The sequence below is a fragment of the Chlorocebus sabaeus genome, chromosome 24, assembly GCF_047675955.1.
Source record: "Chlorocebus sabaeus isolate Y175 chromosome 24, mChlSab1.0.hap1, whole genome shotgun sequence".
NCBI lineage: Eukaryota > Metazoa > Chordata > Mammalia > Primates > Cercopithecidae > Chlorocebus > Chlorocebus sabaeus.
The window spans coordinates 11,946,613-11,962,380 of NC_132927.1; the positions used below are offsets into that span (position 1 = coordinate 11,946,613).

General features: G+C 39.1%; 2 protein-coding genes across 9 annotated transcripts in view; one reads left to right on the top strand and one right to left on the bottom strand.

Moving 5' to 3' along the window:
- The first annotated feature begins 401 nt into the window (after positions 1 to 401).
- Positions 402 to 3,291, top strand: INSM2 (INSM transcriptional repressor 2). The gene has a single exon (XM_007986486.3). It carries the CDS (start codon positions 491 to 493, stop codon positions 2,195 to 2,197), a length of 1,707 nt encoding a protein of 568 aa, XP_007984677.3. The 5' UTR covers positions 402 to 490; the 3' UTR covers positions 2,198 to 3,291.
- A 1,286-nt stretch (positions 3,292 to 4,577) lies between these two features.
- Positions 4,578 to 15,768, bottom strand: part of RALGAPA1 (Ral GTPase activating protein catalytic subunit alpha 1) — a 276,648-nt gene continuing 265,457 nt past the window's right edge. For 4 of the 8 annotated variants that reach the window (XM_007986490.3, XM_037983898.2, XM_007986496.3 and 1 more), the window contains 3 exons: positions 15,245 to 15,369; positions 14,644 to 14,674; positions 4,578 to 5,913 (listed from right to left, as the gene is read on the bottom strand). In XM_007986490.3, the coding sequence (XP_007984681.1) occupies positions 14,667 to 14,674; positions 15,245 to 15,369 (133 nt within the window). In that variant the 3' untranslated portion in view covers positions 4,578 to 5,913; positions 14,644 to 14,666. The remainder of the gene's footprint in view (positions 5,914 to 14,643; positions 14,675 to 15,244; positions 15,370 to 15,768) is intronic. The other 4 variants (XM_007986488.3, XM_073010932.1, XM_007986497.3 and 1 more) reach the window with 1 other exon arrangement.

Sequence of the window (15,768 nt, forward strand, 5' to 3'; positions counted from 1 at the left end):
TAGACGCCCTCGGGTATTGGGCAGCCGGGTCCCGGCCCAAGCGGAGGGCGTCGTGAGGTGGCCTTTTCGCCTGGCTCCCCAGTGGGACGCTCCGCGGAGGCGGTCGAGTAGGGGAGTGTCGAGCTCCCTCACACGCTGGACCTTACCGTCTGGCGTCTTCGCCCGGGAGGCTGCAGCGGGAGGCGGACCCAGCCGGCCGCAGGGGCAGGTCCACGGCGCTGTGAGGCGGGGCTGGGCGTCCGGCGCAGCCGCCAGATTCGTCTGCTCCGTGAGTCGGGACGGGAGAAAGCCCCGCCCCCGGCGCCCGCTCCCACTCCTGATTGGCCGGACCAGCCCGGGGCGGCCCGGCGGGACCCCGGCCCGCGTCTCAGCTATAAAGAGAGCCCTGGCATGACAGCCGCGGCGAAGCTCTTCTAGTTCATCTGCTGTCCGGCTCTCAGTCCCCGTGGCGCCCCCTTTCCTCTTTTCCCCGAGCGCTCTCGACTCCACCATGCCAAGGGGCTTCCTGGTGAAGCGAACTAAACGGACAGGCTGCTCGTACCGAGTTCGCCTTGCGGAGCATGTCTTCCCTCTGCTGGGGCCCCAGGGGGCGCCGCCCTTCTTGGAGGAGGCTCCCAGGGCCTCCTTGCCCGGTACGGAGCGGGCGGCCCGCCCCACCCGGGAGGAACCCGGAAAGGGGCTGACGGAGGAGGCGGCCCGGGAACTGTCGGGGTCGCCATGTCGGGCGGCTGGGGTGAGCCCGGGGGCGGGCGGGCGGGAAGGCGCGGAGTGGCGGGCGGGTGGCAGGGAAGGTCCCGGGCCCAGCCGCAGCCCCGGCCCCAGCCCCAGTCCAGCGAAGCCGGCCGGCGCAGAGCTGCGTCGGGCGTTCCTGGAGCGCTGCCTCAGCTCGCCCGTCTCCGCCGAGTCCTTCCCCGGGGGCGCCGCCGCCGTGGCCGCTTTCTCCTGCTCCGTGGCGCCAGCAGCCGCACCGACCTCGGGGGAGCAGTTCCTGCTGCCGCTCCGGGCGCCGTTCCCAGAGCCCGCGCTTCAGCCGGACCCTGTGCCCCTATCGACCGCCCTGCAGAGTCTGAAACGGGCGGCCGGCGGCGAGCGCCGTGGCAAGGCACCCACGGGCTGCGCGTCTGGACCCGCAGCCGCGGGAATCAAGAAGCCAAAGGCCATGAGGAAGTTGAGCTTTGCCGATGAGGTGACCACATCCCCTGTCCTGGGCCTGAAGATCAAGGAGGAGGAGCCCGGAGCGCCGTCTCGGGGCTTGGGGGGCAGCCGCACGCCGCTGGGCGAGTTCATCTGCCAGCTGTGCAAGGAGCAGTACGCAGACCCCTTCGCGCTGGCCCAGCACCGCTGCTCCCGCATCGTGCGCGTAGAGTACCGTTGCCCTGAGTGCGACAAGGTGTTCAGCTGTCCTGCGAACCTGGCCTCCCATCGCCGCTGGCATAAGCCGCGTCCCGCGGCTGCAAACGCCGCCACAGTCTCCTCCGCCGACGGGAAGCCGCCTTCTTCGTCGTCTTCGGCCTCCCGGGAATCCGGGGCCATTGCATCTTTTCTGGAGGAGGGAAAGGAGAACAGCCGGATAGAGCGGACTGCGGATCAGCACCCGCAGGCCAGGGACAGCTCCGGGGCGGATCAGCACCCGGACAGCGCCCCGAGGCAGGGCCTCCAGGTGCTGACGCATCCAGAGCCACCGCTGCCACAGGGCCCCTACACGGAGGGGGTGTTCGGGCGCCGGGTGCCTGTGCCGGGCAGTACCAGTGGTGGCGGGGGATCCGAAATTTTCGTGTGCCCATATTGCCACAAAAAGTTTCGTCGCCAAGCCTATCTGCGCAAGCACCTGAGCACTCACGAGGCGGGCTCGGTCCGTGCGCTAGCGCCGGGCTTTGGCTCCGAACGCGGTGCCCCACTTGCCTTCGCTTGCCCGTTGTGCGGAGCGCACTTCCCTACCGCAGATATCAGGGAGAAGCACCGGCTGTGGCATGCTGTCCGCGAGGAGCTGCTCCTGCCCGCTCTGGCGGGGGCTCCTTCCGAAACGCCGGGCCCTAGCGGGCCATCTGACGGGAGTGCCCAGCAAATTTTCTCGTGCAAGCACTGTCCGTCCACGTTTTTTAGTTCTCCGGGGCTGACCCGGCACATCAATAAGTGCCACCCCTCAGAAAGCCGGCAAGTGCTGCTGCTGCAGATGCCACTGCGGCCTGGCTGCTGAGGGACGAAAGAAAGGATGATTTCGAGGTTGGCCTTAGAGGAAACAGATCATGGGAATTTCTGTGGGGCTTTCTTCAACTTGCAAGTTTACTTTCATTCCTTCCTATGTTTCTCCCTCCTAAAATTCTCCCTGTAGTCAATGTTCTACCAGAGGAGCAGACAGTGAAATGTAATATCCCTTTCTAGAGCAGGTATGTATATGGTACAAACCTTGAGATCAAAGACTGTTAACTTTAAATCCTTCTCACTTTCCCCACTAAAATAGGATTTTTCCCCCTTAAAACTCTGGAGACCCTAACGAATCCTATATGATTTGTAATTCCTATGGAAAGTCGCGGTGAATGTGTGCATGTCTCAGTGTCCACAAAGGGTTCTGGCTACCCTTTGGGAGTCACCAATGTTTTTTTCCTCTTGTCATCACAGGCGCCTATGCAGCTTCTGTCTCAATAGGATCAGATATTTTGCACTGTATCTGTGAATTAAAAGTTATGTGACTGGTGCCAAACTTAAGGAGATTCAAGACCTGGCAGAAAATGAAAGAGGATGTTTGCTGCTTTTGGGGTGCGTGGGGATCTCCCCCGTAAACTTTCCTTTGGCCAATTATATGTACATGTCCATTCTTAAGTTGGTGTTTGGAGGTGGGGAGGATGCTACTTTACTGGAGTTGAGACACCCCCTAAAATTCTCAGCTATTTTGTGTGCAGTATTCAGGAAGAGCTACTTCAAACCTTTCTTTAAATGGCTTTTTGGAAATACAGAAGTCGTTTCCTCAAGTTTGACTGTTTTAATGGGGTTTCACCCAAATTGTTTAATGCTTCTGCTGTAAATCTCATACTGTGTATTCATTATGAAAATATGTACAGCTTAAGGAAGATGTTAACACCTATAATCCACTAGGGAACTGAATGGCAATTTGCTCAATATTCAGTATTTTCTTTTCAGCAGCAACTTTTGATTTTTTTTAAAAAACCATTTCAGTGTACATTCTGTACTAATTCCTTAATAGCCAGAGTTGGGACACTGGCTGAGCACTGCTTGACAGAAAGCCCATATTTGTAAGACGCTTACCACCAAATAAATGTACATAGTCTGTGCTTTTGTTGTGTTCTGTGTTTGTCTTAAGAATCCTGTTGAACACAGCCTATTTTCAAAGCCACATTTCTTATCTACCCAATGTCGCTATCCTGTTTTAGAATGTTAGTGACCCATTTGGACAGAATACAAAGACGGAAATATTTTGCAAATGAATGTAATGGTGCAGGAATGCAATGAAAAATCTTCCTTTGAAGTATGGCTGCAAAGACTGAGCTCCAAAAGGCAAGGAATATGCACTAGTCTTTAAATCTAAAAAAGACATCCCCCCAAGAAATGTTGACAGAAAATATATTTTAAGTATGTATATATATTTCAAACTAGTGAACAGTGTTACCTGAAGATGAAAAAAAGTATTTTAATGGTGCTAATTAATTTCACTATTTCAGGTTTGTATTTTTACTCCATATTGTTATGTATCATCAATCCATTAATTTTTTTATAGCACTTTAGAAACATATATGCAGTTACTCTGATTTTCCTTTTTGTAATTCTTCACCTTGGCTGCAGGAAATTGTTTATATTGTTCAATCTTCTTCCCAAGGACTCTATCCATTTGTTTATCTTCTACATCAGCTTACATAGGACTTTTAGTTTTCATTTGTAAGAAAACAAAAAATTGAGTGCACAGAAGTTCTGAAAGGTTGTCTTAGAAAACTTGTCAGTACAAAGTTTTATTGCTGAAAGTATATTATAAAACAAAGTAAAATTTAAGAATCAAAAAAACATGAAGCTGTGATCCCAGCACTTTGGGAGGCCGAGGCGGTCGGATCACGAGGTCAGGAGATCGAGACCATCCTGGCTAACACAGTGAAACCCCATTTCTACTAAAAAAACAAAAAACAAAAAACAAAAAATTAGCTAGGCATTGTGGCACACACCTATAGTTCCAGCTATTCGGGAGGCTGAGGTAGAAGAACTGCTTGAACTTGGGAGGTGGAGGTTGCAGTGAACCGAGATCACTCCACTGCACTCCAGCCTGGGTGACAGAGCATGACTCCGTCTCAAAAAACAAAAACACGAAGCTGAGATAAACTAACAATCTAACCAACCGCATTGGGTGAAGTTTCTGGCCAGCCTTTATGAAGATGTAAAATTTCCTGTGTTTTTAATGACTGTGGTAGGATCACTGAGAAATAAGTTGGAATGTATCTTGAAAAGGGAATTCAAGTTCATTTTTCATGATTATCTAAGATAATCTAGGTTCATGCTTTAAATCTCCTCACTACTCATATAGCCCTACTTATTGAAAATATATGAAACATAGAAGACACATCAACACTCATGGATAGGAAGTGATAGGAATATTTTTATTGTATTATTAAATACCATGTCACCTTTTTCCCCCACTGTTACAAATTATAGCTACTACATGAATGATGATACATAATTTATATTTTATGGTTTGCCAGTATGATGTATTTACACATGCAGTTAGTACCAATGTCATGCTACATTTCCTCAGGAGATGCCCATTCAAAATAAAATGTGAGCAGCTTATCTACTGTAAGAAAATACTTCTAGAGGGTGGAATGTATACCAACCTGCACCTGCAAGTTCAGTATTAACAATATTAGATTTAACTTAGACTCCTGGGTCACGTTCCTTTTTCCTTTTTTAAAAATAATACTCATAATTTGAACAACATACTTACATCAGAAAATTTTCCTTCTTTTCTTCCCTATCTTCTTTTTGGTGCTTAAAAAAGAACATAGATACACCAGGATCTAGCAGCCAATAATAAAAGGCCACAATCTGAAAACAAATGGCATTTAACAGTGATACCCACTTGAAATGCAAAACATTAGAAAAATACTTGGAAGCTAAACATAAAGTTCAGCACAGTGATTTTTCTAGTTATTGGATATAACATGGCATCACCTGCACAGCCAAGAAATGAGACATTGCTTTGGGAAGAAAAGTTAACACTAAAATGATTTCAGTTGGAATTTGAGATGCTAAAGACCATTTACTTTGAGTGTTTTATTGTCATAACATAAATAATCTGTACACATTCTGTGTATTAACAGGTACATCTTTTGCTGTAACTTTACAAATGCTTAAATTTAAAATTTTACATTTGTAAAAAATTATATATTTATTGAACCATAAAGTTGCAATGGGGCACAATAAATAATGACACTAGTTGTCCAATTGTATTTTGGCTCAAAGTTAACCATGAAATTAAAGATAAAACTACTTAGACATAATTATCTAGGAAGGTAAAGGGTGTAGAATAAAACTCCCCCCTGCCCTCAAAATATGGCAGCTTGGACTGTGGGAAAAAAATGAAACAATAAATAACCCAAATCTTTAATATTAAGCTACAAATTATTTAAAATTATTTAAATCCAGTGTTTTCTCAAATAAATGTACAGGAAGAAACATGCATGTTATGGCAGACACAAAGGACTGAAAGGGTTAACCCTATGTTCGTGCTAAGGTGGCTACTGCTGATCACTGTTGGGCTGTCTCCTTAGGATTTATTGGCTGAGCCAGAGGAACGACGCAACTTCATGGACATGCGGCTTTTGCTAGTTCGAGGAGACATTGGAGAGGCCAGGTCAGCCCCATCTACCTGCGTTGCTGTGGGAGTTTCACTGGGTAGAATCTCTGGGTAGGAGCCTGTAGGAAACAGCAAGAGCATTACTACAGTTATCCAGCCTCTCATCCCCTGAGAAGTAATCTTTCTGCTACTAATCTGCAGCAAGGATCCTATCCCTTAATAAGGTCTTTTGAGGGAAAAAGCAAGCCCCAAACTTGCTTGTTACAATAGCCTACTAATGTATTTAAAACCCAGCAATCTGCTGGCTCATGTTAGCAAGAAAGCGCCAATCATCATTCCCAGGGCTAGAACCCTGGAAAAAGCAGTGGGAAGCAAAATCTTTGAGCCAGAAAGAACAAGGATCCAAAGCACCATTAGCATGCAGGGAAGGGGTCAAGAAGCAGGTGAGAAGGACCAATTCCTATCTCTAGGATTCAGGGTACAACCAAGAAAAGGGCCTTCACTACTCAAACTTGAAAAACAGCACCAAACAGTTCCAAACACTTTTGGAACCACGGGTTTCAAAACGGAAGTCAGTTTCACTAGATGCCCTTATAAACAAAACAAAACAAAAAAAGGAACTCAGCAATATAAGATCATATACATGCTAGGTATTTAAATACGGCTTTAAGAAGGAGCAAGATAAATTTGTGTATGAGGGGAGGACAAGAATTCTCATCTGAATGTCAGTTAAAAAAGGGCAAACTGACTCCCCCAAGATGTCTTAATGTAAAAGAGATAAACAATGCTTTTGTTTTCATTAACTTAAAAACTTTTGCAGGTATCTTATTCAATCATAAGCAAGCAGGTAACCAGTAGAATTAGTAGATACACAATTTTAGAAGTAAAACAAAATCAAATAGGAAAGTTCTTTGTGTCATTTATAAAGTAGTTTTTCATCTCTGTACTTTATTTCTATAAATTATTATTCTCTAATATGCAGCAATACTACAGAACCTTGCACATTGTAGGCTCTCAAATATTTCCTAAACAAAATGAGTAATTGATTAAAATCACATTAAAACTAAAAGTCCTTCAGAAAAAAAATCTGAAAACAGAGTAAGAACAAGAAATTCTGGATATTTTAAGGCATTTTAATCCAGATTTTATGGGTCTTAAGTACATGAAAATTTTCTTTATGTGTTTTACAAACAAAAACACCACACAGGTTGCAAGTTTAACTGTATACATACATGTCCTTACTTTACAGGGAGACTTTTGGCATATTTGTTAGCAAATGTAGCACCTCATTGATACTTCAAACTAGGAAATAGGCTAGCACGTTCATATATATGAAATGTTTGTGCTTAAACTGAAGTTACTGATGTTTATAAAGAAAAACAAAAAGTTCAATAAGGGGTGAAGATCCTATTGAGATGTCTTAAGCAATTGAGAATATGTCTTTGTAGAACACTTCAATTTTTTTTTTTTTTTTAAGACGGGAGTCTCACTGTCGCCAGACTGCAGTGCGGTGGTGCAATCTCGGCTCACTGCAATCTCCGCCTCCCGGGGTCAAGTGATTCCCCTGCCTCAGCCTCCTGAGTAGCTGGGACTATAGGTGTGGACCACCACGCCCGGCTAATTTTTTTGTATTTTAGTAGAGATGGGGTTTCACCATGTTGGCCAGGATGGTCTCAGTCTCCTGACCTCGTGATCTGCCTGCCTGGGCCTCCCAAAGTGCTGGGATTACAAGCATGAGCCACCACACTCGGCCTTCAAAATGTTCTTAAGACCAAATGTTAGAGTTATACTTAAGAAAAAATATATGTTTCCAAGGAAAAATATCCTGTCACTCATAATCTAGGTCAATTGCCCTTCTTCTCAAAGTAACTTTTCCAGCATTATTTTCTAATTGAAATAAGACTGGCCTTCAAAATACAAGGAGAAGGAAACATATTTCTGTTCACCTTTACTCTTCCTGAAGATCTGAATTGGTTCATAGCGGACCCATACTGGAAAATTTATGGGAGAATATGAATCCATGGCCCCCTTTAGGGAAGCACGGCAGATGGATGGCAGAAGGAAAGTGAAGAGCAGTAGTAGCTCATGCTTTTCTGGTAATGCATATCATTCCCGGCCATCATGAGAGGCCCTCCCACTGCTGTTTACCTTGAGATGGCCAATGTTTTCTAGCGGAGGTTTTGGGAGGAAGAGAACTATCACTGCATTTCTTTCTTTGTTGTGAATGAAGAAATGGAGTAGCAAGCAGAAGTGAGAGAGCAAAAGAGAAGATAGATAACAGATATGAGAGACACAAGTGCAGAATTTTATAGGTGTTAACTGAGGAGCAGAGAGAGAGGAATAAAGGTGTTTATTATGAAATATAATTGGGCATGCAATGAGTTAGGATGATGGTTCACAATGACAATGCTTTGTAAATTCAAATGTTATACTTACCAACTAACAAAACAAGTTCAAATAGGAAAAAAAGAAAAGAAGAAAAAAGGTCTATGAGAGATTCTGTAAATATCTACCTTTTAAAGTGTTCACTGTACTGGTGGCATGTTATCCTAATCACTCAGACATAAAATCTCTAGAGCTGCATTGTCCAATGTGGTAGCCACAGCCACATTAAGTTTAAATTTATTGAATTAAAATGAATTAAATAAAAATTCAGTTCCTCAGTACACTAGCCACATTTCAAGTGTTCAACAGCCACATGTAGTTAGCAGCTTCCACATTAGACAGTGCAGATATAGAACATTTCCATCACCATAGAAGGTTTTATCAGAGAGAGCACTGCTCTACATTATGACAAACTCAAAGAATGTTTTCTTCAAAAACAATTCTTCCATGTCTTCCTCACTGCCTTCAAAGTGAAATCTTCCTTCACTCAATTGAATCAAATTAGGATTTTTAGTGTGTGTGGTGTATAGTTATCAGTACTTCCTAACAATTTAGCAAATTATATTTGTGGTATATATTCAACATTCCCAAACTCCATAAATAATTTACAGTGGAAAGACTTCAATTTTAGATGTAAAAAATGTAGTAACAACCTACATTTCATTTCACATCCTAATCTACCTGTTGATTTATACTACCTGAGTCATAAAGAATTCTGATTTATTTCTATTATTAATATATCCTCAAGGATAAGGTTTTAAGAGTACATATGAGCTCCTATGTTTGTGCATACTGTATCTGTTACTAACATTCTTACAGTGCTCACACAGATTGTGTAATCTGATGAGATAAATTGATTAATATATTGCACATCGATTACAATAAACTATTATTACAATTAACATAATAAATATGACTTTTGGGATCTATAGGGATTATAAGAGGGAGCTTGAAAGATTGTTTTTAATTGTGGTTTCGTTTGTACTGTTTGATGACAGGTATGACTGCTTTAAAGCTGCTAATTATTGGGCAAATATAGCCCTATAAAATATTGTATCTTTAAAAGCAATTTCAATTAATACTGAACTCCAGCGACAATGTGATGTATTAGATAGAACATGGGCATAGGTTAGACAGTCCTAGATTAAATGCTGACTCTGTCACTTTACCATCTGTTTGATCTTGGGCAAACTGACTTGAGACATTTTTGTATTCATAAAATGGAGATAATACTTGCTATTTTGTCAAGTCGTCACAGGGATTAAGATTACATATGCAAAGATACTGGCACATAGTAGGTGCACAGTAAGTATAGCTACATAATAAGGCTATTAAACAGAAAAATAAAAGCTGATACATTTTGAATCAGAACAGATGAGGTTTAGAAAGGAAGGGATAGAAATGAGGAATATTTTTGAAGAAAATGACCACCTATACAAAATATTATTGTTCAAATGTGAAACGCACAACACACCATTAAATTTAGTTTGAGGGAAATTTATTCTCTCTTATGTTGATAGTTCTATAAAATACAACCTTATATTAAAGGTTAAAGGCTACCCAAATAACCTTGCTTTTAATATTTTTAAAGGAGTTGATAAGTTATTAAGACTAGCATGGATGGCACTGAATATCGTAAAGGAAATAACACAATTTCTTTTTTATTTTTATTTATTTATTTTGAGAGGGAGTTTCACTCTGTTACCCGGGCTGGAGTGCAGTGGCATGATTTCAGCTCACTGTAGTCTCTGCCTCCTGGGTTCAAGTGATTCTCCTGCCTTAGCCTCCTGAGTAGCTGGGATTACAGGCGTGTGCCACCATGCCCAGTTAATTTTTATGTTTTTAGTAGAGAAGGGTTTTGCCATGCTGGCCAGGCTGGTCTTGATCTCTTGGCCTCAAGTGATCTGCCTGCCTCAGCCTCCCAAAATGTTGGGATTACAGGCGTGAGCCACCATGCCTGGCCGGGAAATAACAATTTAAAATAGTAGAGAAATAAAGGGAAACATGTGGTTTCATTTTAAGATAACATTCAAGAACTACTAGTATTTTAGATTTAGAATAAATCATGCCAAGCTTGTCATATTTTACAAATGACAAAATTTGTAAATGAAAATTTTGGAAATGAAAAAATTGGAAGAGTTGATTAATTTGCATTTATATGGATAACAACTGGCAGAACTAGGAATTAAATCCAGATTAGTTTGATTCCAAAGCTCATACTTCCCCCCTGGCAACCTTGAAGATACATGGAAAAAAAAAGATTTTTCAATGGGTGGGAAAATAAAACCCTTAAAATAAAAATCTTTAACAATTTATAATTTGTAAATATGACAGGTTATTGGGCAATATCTCTCTTTCTCTCAATCAACAGCAGGAAGGGGATGAAAATATTTAGACTAAATGGGTAACTGTAATAGTTGAGATCATGCCCTCTGAAGTCACATCAGTCTAAGTTGAAATACTAGCTTGACAAAGTACCAGGTGACTCTGGGTAAGCATTTTTTTCTTTTAAATTTCATAGAACTGCAATGAAGATTAAATGAGAGAATGTACGTACAGTACTGAGCACAGTGTCTGGCACTCAGTAATAGCACAATTATTATTTTATTATTTTCATTACAAAAATTTCACATCTGAATGAATGTTCTATGTGGAAACTGAATCAGCAGTCATCACAAAAGGTTAGTGGGTCCTATTTAAGATTATTACTTGCCTCTTGGTCAACAACATATAAGCCAAATTTCCAAGTTCAAAGTATCAAACAGAACATATCTGGCTGCCTATAATTTCAGGCTAATCTAATGATAAATTAATATGAGCAGGAATCTGTTTTTAAAAACATTAACTAGCCAAGCATGGTGGCTCACACCTGTAATCCCAGCAATTTAGGAGGCTGAGGTGGGTGGATCACCTGAGGTCAGGAGTTTGAGACCAGCCTGGCCAACATGGTGAAATCTCGTCTTTACCAAAAATAAAAAAATCAGCCAGGAGTGGTGGCGTGTGCCTGTAATCCTAGCTACTTGGGAGGCTGAGGCAGGAGAATTGCTTGAACCCGGGAAGCAGAGGTTGCAGTGAGCCAAGACTGTGCCACTGCACTCCAGCCTCTGTCTCAAAAAAACAAAAACAAAAACAAAATTATTAAATAAACAAATTTATAGCTTATGTTATATATTGCAGGAAACTAATTCTTCTGTTGGCACTTACTAATATTTAAGATACTTATAAAATAACTATCTTCTAAGGAGCTAAAATATTTTATTTCAGAACATTTCAAAGCCTGAGTAGTTTAAATAACTTTTAAAGAAGGACATTGAGCTAAAAGAGGTTATCTAAAGCAATGGCTAAATTTTGATGATCCATCCCACTCAAAGATTCAAAGAAATAGATCTGACTATCATAAATCCCATCCTATCTACATATGGGAAGATAGATTTTGCAAATTAACAGCACAACTGAGGTTAGAAGGCAGACTACATACTACTCTGGGTTTTCATAGTCACTGTGGATTATCTCTGAATTTGGTGTCATAAAAATTATATTTCAATTTTATTAATGTTATAATATTCCTTTAAATAGGAATGCCTATATTCTCCAAAAGTAATTATAAAAAGTGTTATGTATGTATAGATATATGTTTGTGAATGTATATCTATGTATATATGAAGACAGAGAGAAACACCTATCAACCCTTTAGTTGTTAAACAGCTAAAATCTGTAACGTAAAGACATAATACTCCAAAAAATTATGAGTATATTTTTATGTTGAAATTGAGAAAGTTAAACCAATTAATATTTACTATACACTTTCAGCAAAACAGGATCCTGTTTCTTGTTGGCATTCTAGAATTTCTCTTATTACAAAATAAAAAAAGATGATGTTGAAAAGACAATGTATATTGGGAGACACAAGTACATATTGAACAAACAGTGTAATCTGGCCAAGAAGAGCAGTAATTTCATTTTAAAGTTTATAATTAAAGGAGAGGTGTTTGTAAATATGAAAAAACTTTAAGAAGTCACTAAAAACTTTTGATATTTTCCACACACATGCCTGACAAAGATAAAGGGATTTTTTCCTGTAATTTTTTAAAAATAAAAGACAAGAAAAATCTAATAATATTTTAACGTAGTTATGAAAGATCAACAAAGTGTGACATCACGATATTTCCCTCAATGACCTTAGGGATAAAAATAATTTCCCTTAAGTATCAGTCTACTGCCACAGACAGTACATTCTGAGAAAATACAGTTATGAAATTTATGGATCAACTATGATGCACCAAAATCTTTCATATCTATTTTAATAATACTGAAAGTAACACGGAAAAATGTTTTCTCGGATTTAAATGTCACCACAGTTGATATGCACGTTACCGCTAACCAGAAAGTGGGTTTTAGATAATCTTGAACCAAATTAAGAAATCTTAGAAAAATATTATTTTTCTATACTACTCCACTGAATATAATTATGTTATAGGGTTGGTTAGACAGAATATAATCACCATTCTGGCATTTCTTTAAAACTTAATTTCAAATGACTACATTAGTATTGATTACTACTATTTTTTATACACAGGGTGTGCACAGGATATCTAAAGTTGATTTTCAATTGCAATTATGAATCCATTTCCTCAATGTGGTGAACACATTTTATACTCATGCTAGAAAAAAGATTAAAAACTTTACACTATTATGTCATTTTTGCAAACCAGCAGTCAGGTCCAAACTGCTATTATGCAGCTCATTTTATGTCTTCTCTGTCCACTTTGACATATAACTTTAAAGGGAGCTCTCTATGTATGGGATTTATGACAGAAAAATTTAGATTTGAGATAACTGGAAAAAAATTATTTTTCAGATTCTATGTTTTTGCTACTGTAAGAGTAAATATTTCATTTTTATTTTGTGTTGAACTGAGAACCACTCTGATAAAAATTTCTGTCATAACTATTAAAGTCTGCAAAAACTTATATAGAAATGTATTCAGTAATACTGGCACAAGTTATTTACAAGCAAAAACACCCTTTTGAAAATTAGAGTGCATATTAAAATTAGAGAATGGTTCTTAAATGCAGTGACAACTCTTAAAAAGTAACTGAAAAAAATGTATACCATAATATTAGGTTCATGTTCAAATTCACATTTTTACTACTATTTAGACAATCATAAGTGTTATTTTAAACAACTTACATAATAATTTTGTAAGACACATTAAAAATGAAGCCAACAGAACCTTGACTTGGCTGCTGTAGCATCCTTTAATGTCTCAGAAGTGAGAACACTACTCACTTCCATAATACCTGGCCAAATGTGCAGGATAACATGCAAAATATGGGGAGAACATTAAGATGACAAATACGAAAGAGTACAGCTGGTAAACGACGACACATGAGAACTGAACAGTCTTTATCAATTTAAGGGGGAAAGTTAGCCCAAGTGTGGTTCTATTATCAATATTTTTCACTTGTGAAATTTATAGCTTGACTATATGATACACAAGTGTTATTTATATCTCTTTTAATATAGTCTGACATTTTATCAGACATTCTCCATTATTAAACAATAAAACTGCCAGATATACTTATTTTGCTGTTCATTAATTTTTAATATTTCTCTTTTACCATCTTTTTTAATGCCAAACTGAGTAATTTTGAATAGTGTCAATCCATTAAAGTGAATCTTAGACATTTTATCTCTTTCAAAGGATTCAACCTGGTCTAATACGGTTTTCTCTTTGCTACAGGTCTTTTATACTATCTGAAAGGGATCTAAATTTTTTTGTAAAATTATTTTTCTAATGGCAATTTAATGATGACAGGAATGGAAGCTTTAATTTCACTAACTAAATCTCAATTGAGAATTACAGTAACTTTTTTCCAAATAAATTAGGCTAGAAAAGAAGTGTTGTGCCTTTTGAATTTATTTAATATAAAGAAAACTTATTTAATATAAAGAGAATTTGAAGGTTTATTATGATAAACTTCAAGCATATTATGTTCTCTTTTCCTGCTTTCCTTGAATACCATTACAACAGTCATCTTTGTATTTTAGGTGCCTAGTGAAGTGCAAGGCACACAGAGAGTTATCATTTGATGAGTTAGGATATACCATAACAATGCAACACATCACAAAATACAAAGACACACTACTTCAGTTCAATAGTACTACTTTTTCATGCTGAGAAACAGAAAAAAAAAGGTCAATATAACAAGGTGTAACTAATTTCAACCAAGGGATTCTATTATTAGTTATTTTTATCCCCAAACCATGTTAGTGTTTCATGCAGACCTGGGTTAGTCAGTGTAATACTGGAAAAAATTTAGTGACAATTTCTGAAATGTTTAGTATGAACTGGACAGTGTTAAGTTTATTTATTGTTTAAGTTACAAGCTTAGAGCTTGCTAATTTTGAAAAAAGGAAATGGGAGAAGAACAGAGGGTGTTTTGGTTGACACTTTGTCTTACCTTCAGATAAACAGAACTGATATTTAATGATCTAAAGAGGGAAAATAAATGAAACAATCATAAGGAGTGCAAGATATTACAGAATAGGAAGGCCACGAGTCATTTATTTTCTTACTGATTTCTTCAAAATTATCATAAAATGCAGTACCCTCTTACAATCTTTAATTATTATAACATGAATTACAATATCAAATACTTCTAAATCTAGACCAGTTATTTTAGCTTTATCTGTAAAATCAGAGATGATAGGGTGATATTTTTGGCCATAAAATTTGATCCTCTAAAGTTCAGAGTGCATGCTTAACTTGTATTTCTTTTGCAGATACTTCAGAAGTGATTCCAGAAGATGCAAGAGTCATTGAATATTAGCTCATATAAAATGTGGTACATGTACTTTTATGAAGATTGTTGACCTTTTAAGGAACTGCATTTAGGTAAAAGAAACCATAAATCAAATTTATAGGCCAAATTCAAATATTAAATAGTGATACAAAATTCATATTTCAATGATTACAATTTTTTTCAAGCAAGTTTTTAGAACAAAAGGGTACTGCATTTCAAGTTTCAATAACAAGTAACTAATACTTGCTTTTAATCTTACCGGCATCAGATGGTAAATGGTGGTAGGGAGCTGGAGAAAAAACCTGTGCTGCAAAATCTTCAAATGTTGTTGGTTCTAAGTGGTGCTGGACAATTGTTTGCAGGTACCGTGCTCTCTCCTCATAGCTGATTTCCTTTGGTTAAGGATAAACTTAAGTGCAGCTTATACTGGAAAAAAAATCTTATCAAAAAGGACTGCTATGATTGCTAAGCCATTACTTCTTAATAAATAGAATTATTCACTAATTATTCTTATGTATCATTAACTATGGATTTTTAAAGTGCAAAAATATAGTTTTTAATGTAAGTTTATTCTTCATGATCCCACTATAAATGACAGCTTAACAAGGAGACATTTATTAGATAATATTTACAATAATACTAAACTGCTGAAATGAAGGAGATCAACAGTTTACTTGAGAAAGGATTCAATTTCTATCAGGAGTCTAGGCTGAAATTTCTATCAGACTGGGCTCATCTTATCTTGTTAATCACATCTGCAGATTTACTCTCAAAAGCCACGCA

Coding starts and splice junctions, on each gene's coding strand:
- INSM2 (XM_007986486.3), top strand. CDS start 491: ATGCCAAGGGGCTTCCTGGTGAAGCGAACTAAACGGACAGGCTGCTCG.